Source organism: Anomalospiza imberbis, chromosome 4, assembly GCF_031753505.1.
Source record: "Anomalospiza imberbis isolate Cuckoo-Finch-1a 21T00152 chromosome 4, ASM3175350v1, whole genome shotgun sequence".
In the NCBI taxonomy this organism is placed as follows: domain Eukaryota; kingdom Metazoa; phylum Chordata; class Aves; order Passeriformes; family Viduidae; genus Anomalospiza; species Anomalospiza imberbis.
The window spans coordinates 47,390,583-47,402,880 of NC_089684.1; the positions used below are offsets into that span (position 1 = coordinate 47,390,583).

General features: G+C 38.7%; 1 protein-coding gene across 4 annotated transcripts in view; it reads left to right on the forward strand.

Annotated features, from left to right (window-relative positions):
* TEC (tec protein tyrosine kinase) overlaps positions 1-11,589 on the forward strand; it is a 55,791-nt gene extending 44,202 nt beyond the window's left edge. For all 4 annotated transcript variants that reach the window (XM_068188388.1, XM_068188385.1, XM_068188387.1 and 1 more), the window contains exons 6-18: positions 1,173-1,213; positions 1,661-1,842; positions 2,785-2,850; positions 4,592-4,646; positions 4,808-4,887; positions 5,415-5,548; positions 6,357-6,431; positions 7,139-7,310; positions 7,471-7,687; positions 8,222-8,286; positions 9,243-9,361; positions 9,688-9,845; positions 10,502-11,589. In XM_068188388.1, coding sequence (XP_068044489.1) covers positions 1,173-1,213; positions 1,661-1,842; positions 2,785-2,850; positions 4,592-4,646; positions 4,808-4,887; positions 5,415-5,548; positions 6,357-6,431; positions 7,139-7,310; positions 7,471-7,687; positions 8,222-8,286; positions 9,243-9,361; positions 9,688-9,845; positions 10,502-10,579 — 1,442 coding nt within the window. In that variant the 3' untranslated portion in view covers positions 10,580-11,589. The remainder of the gene's footprint in view (positions 1-1,172; positions 1,214-1,660; positions 1,843-2,784; positions 2,851-4,591; positions 4,647-4,807; positions 4,888-5,414; positions 5,549-6,356; positions 6,432-7,138; positions 7,311-7,470; positions 7,688-8,221; positions 8,287-9,242; positions 9,362-9,687; positions 9,846-10,501) is intronic.
* Positions 11,590-12,298: the final 709 nt, after the last annotated feature.

The window sequence follows — 12,298 nt, forward strand, 5'->3', positions numbered from 1 at the left end:
ATCTGAAAGGAATTATTGAAGTTGCTGAATTTCACTTGGTTTTTTCTCCCATTTGAGACTTGACCCATTTGACCAAGTGTTTACCTCAGACTGAGGATGAAACCTTATGGTGAAAAAGATTCAGCTACAAATCTTGCCAGCTCTTCAGTTATTTATTAAAACCTCTGCATATCCAGGGAATAATAACTGCATTGCATTGCATTCAGTGTTCCTACACCAAGCTGAAAATGATACAAGCAAGTTTAATATATTTACAGACACTGGACTGAATTTCCTCAGAGGTTTGTAAATGTCCCTGTGTTGAACCTGGATGAGCTGTGACTTGTGCAGGCACTGCATCTTCCAGCCTCCAGACTGGAGGTTCTGCTGATTCAGCAGTGGATGCTGTAGTGTGCCTTGCTGTGGCACTGCAATATTGTCCAACAAAGGAGCTAGTAATTATTCAGTCCTTGATTTAAAGACAATTCCATAATACGGAAAGAAATTGAGCCATTGCTTCTCTCCCAGTTAAATCTGTGGCACCCAATGATTTCTTATGTCTGCACAGGCAATCAGGGGGACCTGGGGATTTAGTAGCATTAGAAGACTTGCAGAATTAACAGGGGCTCATGGCTGATTCAGAAAAATGAAAAGCATGACCTATAGCTCAACCTTTTAAATGTGTGAAAAAAGTAGTGCAGGAGAAAAATAATTTTGGATCTGAGAGATGTAATAGGAAAATACATACAACTGTTATGCATTATGTAGCAAGGCAGGGTTCAGGGGCTTATGTTTTTTAAAAGGGCAGATGTTAATACTAACAGACTTTTAGATCATCATGCTGACAAGAACACAGCTTCATTTTCTTATGCCTTACTTATCTCAATCCATTTTTATTTCTCATAAATTTTTGCATCTGAGGGCTGGTTCAGAGCTCTCTGTGGCATGGTCTGGTGTGGCATAGATGTTGCCAAATCTGTGGTCAATGTAACCTGCTGGCTGATTTAGGATGTTTTGGCAAGAATATGTAATCATTTTTCCTATAGCTTAATTGGAGTTGTCTTTGCTTTCTGAATTTCTAAACCATACTGAAGGCTTGTTCAAGCCTAATCTGAAATTTAAACCTTTTATTTAGTTTAAAAATTTATAGCTAAAAGAATAGGTATAAATCCTCTCCTGTGCTTTGCTTCTAGATGTAATGAGATTGTCTTCTTCAATGCCAGAAAAAAGTGCGGTAGGTAGAATCTTTAAAATACTGAATAAATAATTACTGCTTTTTGAAAAAGTGCTCACATTTCTCAAAATACTTGCTGTATCCTGGAGCAAAGGTCTATTTCTGGATGTATCAATGGGAATCATGCTCTATCTCAGGGTGAAAAAAATCCCACTGAAATTTAGTTGCATCTATTAGCTGTATCTGTACTGCTGGTGGAAAATGTGGGCAAAAAGCAAATGCCAGCTAGCTTTGCTGTCTACTGGCAGCTGCAAGGCTGCAGCAAAAACTAACCCCATGGATGGCACCTGTGTGGTTTGCTGCCACAGAGCCCAGCTGCCCCCCAGGCCACCGCAGGACTAGCCCAGCTTCTGCCTCCAGGATGCAGTGGGGTGATGGTAAGGGTAAATGGGGCAGGAAGATGGAGCAGCGTGGAATAATAATTTAATTACGTTGTGTTGTTTTCAGCGAAGACCTCCACCACCTGTTCCTCCAGCTGAAGAAAATGGGAATGAAGAGGAGGAGATAGTGGTAGCAATGTATGACTTCGAACCTACAGAACACCATGATTTAAAACTAGAGAAAGGTGAAGAATATACAGTAATTGAGAAGAATGACATTCATTGGTGGAAGGCAAGAGACAAATACGGGTAAAAATGAGTTCCTTGTTATTCTTATTTTTTGTTATGAAGTTCATAAGTCTATTTTTATATTGTTGAAGTTCATATTTACTATGGGTCAACAAATAACTGCATTAGAACCTACATTAGGCCCAGGCTCTGAAATCTCATCCGTATATTCTCACACAGAATCCAATTTTTGAAAGTGCAGTACTCGATAGACAGATTGTGGGACCCAAGTGCAAAGACAGTTGCAGAACTCGAAGCCTTTCCAATTATGTTTACTTTCTAATTTTATAGTTCCCCAATTAAAGCACCAGCCATCCTTTAAAACCTCACTAGACTGGTAAAGTATTCCCACTTCCCTGGGGAGCATCTCATTAGGGAGCAATATGGTTAACATTTAGCTCAGCAGGCTCTGACTTCCAGACTTGAATAATCATCATTTTACTTAATAGCTGGAGCATTAGGGACAATCTTTGAATAAGTTGAGAGAGAATTGCAGTGAGATGCTGTAATGACTACAACTTCACATTCCCTGTATTAGAATTTTCCCTGTGGTTTCAAAGATGAAAGTTTTCATATTTCAATATTTATCAGGTTCCTGTTGTCATATGTTATGGGTAATTGTGAGTTATCAGGCTCTGTCAGGCTCCACACATATTTCCCCTGACTGAGACTTCTGAGTGCAGGAGAGTGACAGAGCAGCAGAGGGTTACTCTCCTTCACCCTTTCTGCTGGTTTTCTTGGACATTTCTGCTGCCTGTGACACTTTTCTAGGGACACTGAAAATTAATGTGGAAATGCTGATGTGGAAAATTAGTTTCTGAATAACCAGTAGTAGAGTAAGGGGGTCAGTAATTTATTAATTACATTGAGAGACCTCTGGTAATTAGCAGAAATAAGCAACTGTCTTCTAGGTGTGCAATTTTACATGTTTTCACTCAGATTATATATTCTGTATTTTTTTAGAAAACAAGGATATATTCCAAGCAACTATGTAACAGGAAAGAAGTCCAACAACCTTGATCAGTATGAGTAAGTGAATGCTTGAATTAAAATCTGGAATATCATGAAATGAAACCTATGCTTCAAGAATGACAATGTATTTTTAGCATTTTGAAAGCAACTGTTCACATACAGTAGCACCTAGAGGTTAAACTTAAACAACTGAAATAGGCATACCTTTTTTCAGATTCTCCTCACTGATTATGTTGGGAATTATAATGTAGAGTCAAGTCAGCGAGACAGCCATCAGGCATGTAGTATTTAGGCTATCATGGTTAAAGCAAAAAAACCCCTTTTAATTCTCTGGTAGACAGAGGGAATCTTTGAAGGAAATTTACCCATTTTAAGTGTCCTAAATGTTATTTTATTAGTGAAGTGACATGTCTGTCCAAAGTTTGTAGCACTAAACAGCAGAGGAGAAAACAGTTGAAATCACTCCAAATAAACATAAAAGATTGGATATTTTGGAAGCTCTAGTTTTCAAGAAAATATGTATTTTGATGCATTTCAGGTTTCAGTGTACACATGTAACTTAACAGCTATAAATGTCTAGCTTTTTTTTTTTTTAAATGCTTTTTCCAGTTGATGTTTAATTAGGGAGTACTTATTTAAGAACATCAGGGTAAAATTTACCATGATAACCTGTTCTTGATACTCAAATATCATTATGGGATCAGCTGTTGTGCCTGAGAATATAGGACATACTTCATGACTTTTAGATAAAATGAAGTTGTAAGAAAATAATAAATAAAACCAAATTTCAAAGCTACATTAGTAGCTCCAAAACTTTACTCTTAGCTACATATGGCTCCTACTTGCCGTGGTTTGTCAGAAGGCAGAATTTCATCAGGGATTTTGCCCTTAGCTTGACTAGAGGGAATTCTTTGTTGCTTTCTCCTCTTAGAAACTCTTGCTAAGAGCTCTGCTCAGCTCTGGGCTGGGCTGCAGGGCTGTCAGAAAGGGAAGGAAGGAACTGGACTGCCTTATCTGGTCCAGCCACTTTGTGCTTTTACCACCTTGGGGCCAAACTTCTGAGTCTCTGTGTAGTCCAGGGAGCATTACTCCAGGTCATGTACCAACTGCAAGAAACCACTGTCTCCTGAACAGGCAGAATCTGATTAAAGGCTGCTGTGGCACTTCCCTGCTTGGTTACTGAAGTAACAGCATAGCTCAAAACAACTGCACTACGCCATTTGCAAACTGCCTGGTTTTCCTTTTATTATTATTCTCTGTGACTGGCTGACATGGTGGTACTTCTGTAGCTGCTTTAACCTGCCCATGCAGCACAGAGCTCAGAGATGTGCAGCCATGACACTTAATTGAGAGTTTCAGCCTCCCCTTTGCTAGCTGGGTCCTCCCTGGGAGCCTGAGGTTTGGAGATACTGAATGACAGAGCAGTCTGACAGCCAGCTCCACGGGTGGTTTGACTGGTGTGCAGGCAGCTGCTTCCCCAGGGCTGTCAGCCTTCCCCTTGGGCTGCTCTTCACAGCAACTACTGCCATCAGCCTGGATGTGTTTGCAAGTGTTTTTTCCGAAAACTTACATCAGTTCCCTGAGTTTTGTGGGATCTCCATGGATTTATTTCAGGGCTTTTTTATGGGACAGCTGCACAGTGTAGTAGAGACTTATTTTTGCATGTTAAAATTGTTCAATTCTTGATCTTCATTTATCATGAAATTATTTAATCTCTAGTTTCATAATACTTTGCTTAAAGCATTTTAGGTAAATCATGCACCTTGGGGAAGTTTTATTTACTGATGTTGTCTTGCAGGTGGTACAGCCGAAACCTGAACAGAAGCAAGGCAGAGCAGCTCCTCAGAAATGAGGTGAGCACATCAGCCTTACACTATCTACTGTGAAGTTCACTTTAAATAGCTTTTTGAGTTAAAGCACAGGCATATTTTGACAAGTGAATCCTGGAACCAAGTGAAAGAATCATGTAACTTAAAACCAGTTGCTCAAAACTGTCACTGTGCTTGTGTTTTAGGATAAAGAAGGTGGTTTTGTGGTGAGAGACTCCAGTCAGCCTGGCCTGTATACTGTTTCCCTTTACACAAAATTTGGAGGGTGAGTTTCTATGGTTTCTCTGCACACCTCGTCTCATCAGAATCCATTTGTATCTGTATCCAAATTCATTGGCTGGGGGAAAGCCAGGAGAAGGCTCAATAAGGAAACAAGAGCTGTTGATAGAAAAAGCAGCTTCTCAACTCCATGGTTAGCAACCATTTGGTTTAATCCAGCGTAGACCTTAAGCCCCACCCAATAGAGGAGGATTTGCTCTCCCACTCCATTTGGTCTCGTCTCTCCTGCCAGCCTGCATTTGTGTCTGCATGTGTGAGCTGGACTGGGGAGCTCACTGGACTGAAAATTAACCTTTTCTGGGTTAATCTTCAGCTTGATTTCATCACTGAGATGAGGGCGAGTTGCCAGTGCTTAGGCTATTTGATATTCAAGCTATTCCCAGAGCATGTGGTACTCTGCATCTGTGCTGGCCCTTTCAGTTTACTTTTTCTTGTCAATGTGCTCCTCTTAAAAATTCACCACAAATGACATGATATTATTACTAATTGTAATTGTTGTTATTTTTTTTCCAGGGAAGGTTCATCAGGAATAAGACACTATCATATAAAAGAAACAGTGACATCACCAAAACAGTACTATCTTGCGGAAAAGCATCTCTTTAACTCCATTCCAGAAATAATTGAGTATCACAGCCATAATGCAGCAGGTAGATGGATTGGATTCTTTCTATCACTTAAAGTTGATTTGAAAAGGAGTTTGAGACATTTTATTGTTTTAATGAAATTTTGGGGGGTTTTGTGGATCCTTCCTTTTCAGGGAAGTCATGAAACACTGCAGTTCCAAATTATTTCAATTATGACAGTAATTTGAAAGGTTTTGTGTGTATATAAATATATATATGATGTATAAAATGTTACTTCCCCAGAGTAACAGAAGAATAGTTGTATCAAGTCAGGAAAAATTGTCCCCTTAGCTCCACATAGTGCTTCTATCACCTGCCTGTAACCCACAGTTGATGGATAGGGATTGTACTTCCACAGAACATTCTCCAGGCCCTACCTTTTTACCTGCTGGTCGCTGCCACTTGAAATAATCTAACCTTCCCATACAGCAAACAGTTGAGGAGAACAATAAGGTGTTGTTTAGAAAATCCCTACTCCAGATCCATAGCTGGTGGCTGATGCTGGTCTCTGCCCTCTCTATGATGGAATGGGGAGAGTATAGGAATTGGGTTCAAGGCACAGATAGTAATACTTCTTTTTTCCAAGTCTGGTCTGTGCATAAATCTCACTCAAGAGCTATAATTTCCAGATCTTTACATCAAACTCAGATGGCCCAGCATTTCCTGATGATATTCTGGGAAATATACCCCAAAAACATACTCCCGCTTTTCATTTATTGCAACTGATTTTTCTACATATTCTTAATTGGAGTCTGCAGTGAGAAAGAGGCTGAGTTGCTGCCTGGTGCTGTTTCAGAAGTAAACTGTCTCTTGAATTATCATTGAACCTCAGGTCTCGTTACCAGGCTGCGTTACCCAGTGACCCCAAAGAGGACGACGGCACCAACAACGGCAGGATTCAGCTATGGTGATTGCCTGTTATGTTCATCTACACTTATTCTAATAATTTTATGTATGCTGAGATGCTACAATACTTTCTAGAAGTTTTGAAAAGATCTGATTCTGTGCTGTGATTGGCTATATGAATACACGCCAGTCCAAGCTGTATTTTCAAGACCCTTGCACAGAGTATCAGCATGCAGAGGCACCACGTGCCACTGGTGCTCCAGCAAAATTTGGTATTTTCTTCCATGCTTTCTGCCACGGATATCTTGAGCTCTGCCTTATTAGAGAGCTGTGCCTTTGTTTCCTTCATTAGTCTCCAGACTTCTGACTCAAATTTGACCCTTTGATCTTTGTTGAGGGGTTACTGTTTTAAAATATAAATCTGGAATAGCCATTTTTCAGGCGTGGTGATGTGAGCAACTTCTATGCATTGGCACAACTTTGTGGTGACATTTTGTTGAAATCAAATCTGATAGTATCAGTATGTAATTACTGGCCACAGGAAAGTTTGAATTTTGATTTCTGTGTTAGTCAGGAGTTGCTTAAAGGTCACGTCCACCTAAAAGTTTTTTTTGTGATGTACAGAAGTGTTCAGTTTTCAAGTTAATTCTCAAACATTTTCTACCTAAATTCCTTAATTTGTCACTAGTCCAGTTTCGCTTTCCTCTTCCTTATCCTCTACCAGCTCAGTAGGTCCCTTAACTGTTGTTAATTTGTTCTGTTTTATAGAGAAATGGGAGATTAATCCCTCAGAACTGACATTCATGAGAGAGCTGGGGAGCGGTCTGTTTGGCGTGGTGCGCCTTGGGAAGTGGCGGGCACAGTACAAAGTGGCCATCAAGGCAATTCGGGAAGGTGCCATGTATGAGGAGGACTTCATTGAAGAAGCTAAAGTAATGATGTGAGTTGTGTGGTTGGCACTTTGATTTCCAGTCCTAGGCCTCTGATGCTGTATACTGATTATAAATAAACTCTGGGGGAGGTGGTATTTCTGCATTTTGTGTGCTGAGAACTTGCACTGGGTGGAGGAAGTAATAACGACGTGATCTCAATCTTTTCAGGAAGCTAACACATCCTAAACTAGTTCAGCTGTATGGTGTGTGCACACAACAGAGGCCCATTTACATCGTGACAGAGTTCATGGAGCATGGCTGCCTTCTCAATTACCTGAGACAAAAACGGGGAGTTTTGAGTAGAGACACTCTGCTTACTATGTGCCAAGATGTATGTGAGGGAATGGAGTACCTGGAAAGGAACAGCTTTATCCACAGAGACCTGGTAACATCCCCTTAGGCAATACACTCCTCTTCTGAAATTTTTATTTTTGAATATACTTATTCCTTTTTGAAATGGCCTGTTTGTTTACAGCTGCTTCTGTTCTTGCAGAAAATTGAGTGGATGAAGTTGACTCTTTATGGTCTAGTCAAGTCTCTAAAACTGCTCTGTACCGAAAATCATGAGATTTTTCTCTCCCAAGAAAATGGAATAAAATCTCTCTGAAATGTTTATAAATAGTAGCCATTTGTGCTGATATAATAGCCTATCTCCTTTCTATGTTTTTGCCATTTTCACCACACATTAATCCCTTGAGATGATAATTTTTTCCTGGTGATCTTTTACACAATAGTGGGGTTGTGGAAATGGTACTATCAAGAGGAGATGCACATGTACTTTTTATAATGAGAATACACCACTGAGCATGGTAAATGGCTTAACTTGCTAAGCAATGAATACAAAGACATGATTAGATTGCTGTAATTTATCTGCAAGGGACTCCAAGTTTTCATCCATCTTTAACCATTCCCACTGCAGGCTGCCAGGAACTGCTTGGTGAGTGACTCAGGAGTGGTCAAAGTCTCGGATTTTGGAATGACAAGGTACGTGGAAGTGTGCAAAACATTTACGGAGATTTAGAAAAATTCATCTAAGCCTTGTACTTAGCCCAAAGGCGGCACAGACCAAGCAAAATTGCATACAAAAATGTTCTTTTTTGACCTCTCTATGAAACAGCCTTTGATGGGGTTTGTTTTGCCTTTTCTTTTCTAATGCATTTAATGCTTACTTGTTCCGTGTTGATTTCCTTACTCATTTTAAAAAAGACAGATCTTGTGTTTCAGAGAGCAGAGCTGCTTCAGAGATAATAGTTAAACTGTATTTTGATAAAAAGATGTTAGAAAGAGGCTGTTCAGTGAGTTTGGGATTCTCTTGGGATAGATGGTTCAGAGTTGTGCTAGCTGAAGGGCTGGGAGATGCTGAGATCTGGAGGGGGGTTAATTTCCTGCACTTGTTAGCACCTGCGTGGGTGATGTGTTGGTGAGGCAGTGGTGGGAGCAGCTCTTCCAAGAAAGGTGTTAAAGCACCGTGGTTTGACTTTTGCCACATCTCTGTGTTGCTGCGTTTCTATGTCCCCTGTCAACTGAACTCAGAAAAGCTGGTGAAAAACAGAACAGAAAATTTCTGTTTTTCCTTCATTTTATCTCATATTAGAGATGTTTAACTTGCAGGAGGCCTAGACATGTATTGTATAGCTAATAAATCACAAGAAAGGACTCTGGGGTAATATGAAAAATGAACAGAGTCGTGGCTGAAGCCATAGCAGTGCCCCAGGGAAGCTATTTTTATCTTGTGATGCCAATGCCCATGGCCATTAGGTGGCAATATGAGCTTCTAATATTCCAATCCAAAGCTAAATGAAAATTTGCAGGTTTGGACGCTGACAGAAGTGTATCATGTCTCTCATGTCTCTCTCTCTCTCTCCTTTTTTTTTTTTTTTTTTAATGTGGTGTTTTCTGTGGGTTTTTTTCTTTTTTTTTTTTTTGTGGTTTTTTTTTAGGTATGTCCTTGATGACCAGTACACAAGTTCTTCAGGGGCTAAATTTCCTGTGAAATGGTGCCCCCCAGAAGTTTTTAATTACAGCCGATTCAGCAGCAAGTCAGATGTCTGGTCATTTGGTAAGATATTAATCATGGAAAGAAAGTGTATTTTTTATATTTTATCTATAGCAGTTAAGCTCCGGTTATTGGGAAGGATTCAGACATCTGAGAAGAAGCTCAGAGAAACCATTTGCCATGGTTTTATTAGTGGTAAGGTTCCACAGACACATGTAGTTCTGTTATTAATTAAAACCCATGCTACTAGAACAACACATTTTCAGTGATGACACATGTGAAAAGTGTCTAGAATATGGATCTCAAACTATTTATCAGAAAACCTGAGTCCAGGGCTCAAAATAAACACATATGTTAAAGAAGTTAGTTATTTTCTTTTTTTTCCCCAGGTGTTTTAATGTGGGAAGTATATACAGAAGGGAAAATGCCATTTGAAAAAAGCTCCAACTATGAAGTGGTAACAATGGTTAGCCAAGGACATCGCTTGTATCGGCCCAAACTAGCCTGTAAGCAGATGTATGAAATGATGATGATGTGCTGGCAGGAGGTATATATAATTTTTATTTATTTATTTACTTTGGTCTTTGAATTGAAATAAAGGTTGATCTAGAAACAGCAGTTATCTTCTCTAGAGCAGTGTTGCAGTGTTCTGAGTGCATCCAGGTCTCTCAGCTATTCATGTGCAACTGAACTAGAGCTCTGATAAGATAAAACATTGAAGAAATTTCTGTGAAATAAATGAACTGTCAGATAAAGTATGTGAGGGCATTTAGTAACAAAATTAAATCATTTCTCATTTCAGAGTCAGAGAATAAGTTGATTTAAAAGAGGTATCAGAGATTGACATCCAAAATTCTTAGGAGCATGAACAACTTGCATTAAGAAAGATTGGAGCAGTTCATTGGGGAAGGGTGGGGATGGGGAGGAAAAATAAAAAAGGTGTAAAACTATGCAAATAATAAGTTATATAAAAAGTGTAGTCCAGAAACACCTATTTATGCCTTTTTCAAAGCATAAAGAAAAGGTGTTGCTTACTGAGATTGTGACACATCCCAAAATCCAGACAAGGAAATATTTTTACATTTAATACCTAATGAAGTGTTAAATTCCTCACCAAAGAATGATGATATGTATAGCAATTTATCAAAATCAACACAACTTTATTGATTTCTGATCATAGCTGTGCTTGTGTTTTATTTCTAGAAACCAGAAGAACGCCCGACTTTTGAAGAGTTGCTTCATGCAATCATTGACATTGCAGAGGGTGAAGATGCTTTTTGAAAAAAGGCAACAGCAGCACAAGCAGAGAAAATAAGGCACTTACCAGAGATATGTGGCTTCATAGTTTCTTTTTGAGATCTTGATCCTGTAAACTGTTAGGTGCTGCTAAATAAACAACGTGGGGAACCTGTAATATCTGATGCACTCCAGAACAAGGAGAGTTTTCCATGATGGGAAATGAGCACAGTATCTTCAGCAATATTAGTAATCTCTATATTTTCTCTGAAAAGTCAGCATGGCTGTAAAGTTCATCATTTTATGGAGGGAGAAAATGTGGCCAGAGGCTAGGAGCCTTGTTTGTATTTAGTGGGTTGGGTTCATGTACATGCAGTCTATGTTTTTGGGATTCTCTTTACGAGGGCAGTAGTATTAGTAGTGATTTGCATGCTTAAAAATGGAAGGTGTCTATAAATGGCTTTTTACTGACACTGAAATGTTTCCAGAGATTCTCCAGAAACATTATTTTTCTTGGTTGATGAGTGTTTATCAAGAAGACAAAATGCGCCTCTTTCATTTGCACACAGTAAGTTGTTACCAGCTCAGTTTAGCATAACACTCTGAAAGCTGTGCTTCATGAGCCATGATATGCCTGGAGTCATTGGTTTAGCAGAGACCTCCCATGCTTAGTCTTCATGTTACTAATGAAAAATAAGTCCAAGATTCAGCACAACTGGCTGTCAGTGAACCATAGTACCATGTTTTGGATTAATTATAAAATAATTTATATGCTGTATGTACTGTAAATATAGAAATTGAATGCATTTATTTATATAAAGTGGGGGGTTCTTGTCTTGAAATGTTCAAGCACCAATTTGTCCTCCCTTCACTTAAACACACAATTCTATACAGGGGGCTGTAAATGAAAGAAATTCTCAAGTGTGTTTAAGAAGGGCTCATGTTTCTGTCTGTTGTCTGTACATACTATGATCTAACCTTTCTGTTCATAACAGAAGATATCATACTGCATGTGTGTGTAAATAAACTGAATGTTAACTATTGTTTGGAACCAACTAATTTGTAGCCTATAATTTACTGTCAATGCATCGTAAGTCAAACTAATTAGTTACATGAATATGGCTTTTTGTTAGTGCATGTATATATATGGATATATAGATACTTTGGTGTGTATATATGCATCCTTTCTCTTTTTATATATATATATATGTATATATATGTGTATATATATATATATATGTATATGTATATATATATATATATATGTATATATATATATATATGTGGTAGAATGAATACATATTTAAATGAATTTGGCCATGATGAAATGTTCAGCATTACCTGAACTCTCCTTGGAAATTACATGCCCTTCCCCTCTCTGGAGGCTAGCATCTCCACAATCTTACTGAAGCCTACTTCAGTTAACCTAACTTGGTAGCAGTGCATAGGAGGACTATTTGTACTCCTGTTTCACTGTAGTCACCTTCTGAGGAGCTCTCTTAAATGTTTTCGTTTTCTGTTGTTACTTGTGCTGTTGTGCCATGTATAATAGCAAATAGATTGCACCAAAAGTTTTTTTTTTTGCAAGTAGTCAGGGAGAAGTATGGTGAATTTTATTTCCAATGAAATTATTAAGAGTAACCATAGTTAACTTAATACATTCCATTGTTCTGGCATCAGAGTATTTCAGTAATCAATTTTAGAGATGTTTAGATTCCTACACTGCTTTGCTTAATGTTTGCCTTTATGTTCAAAACGAGGAGG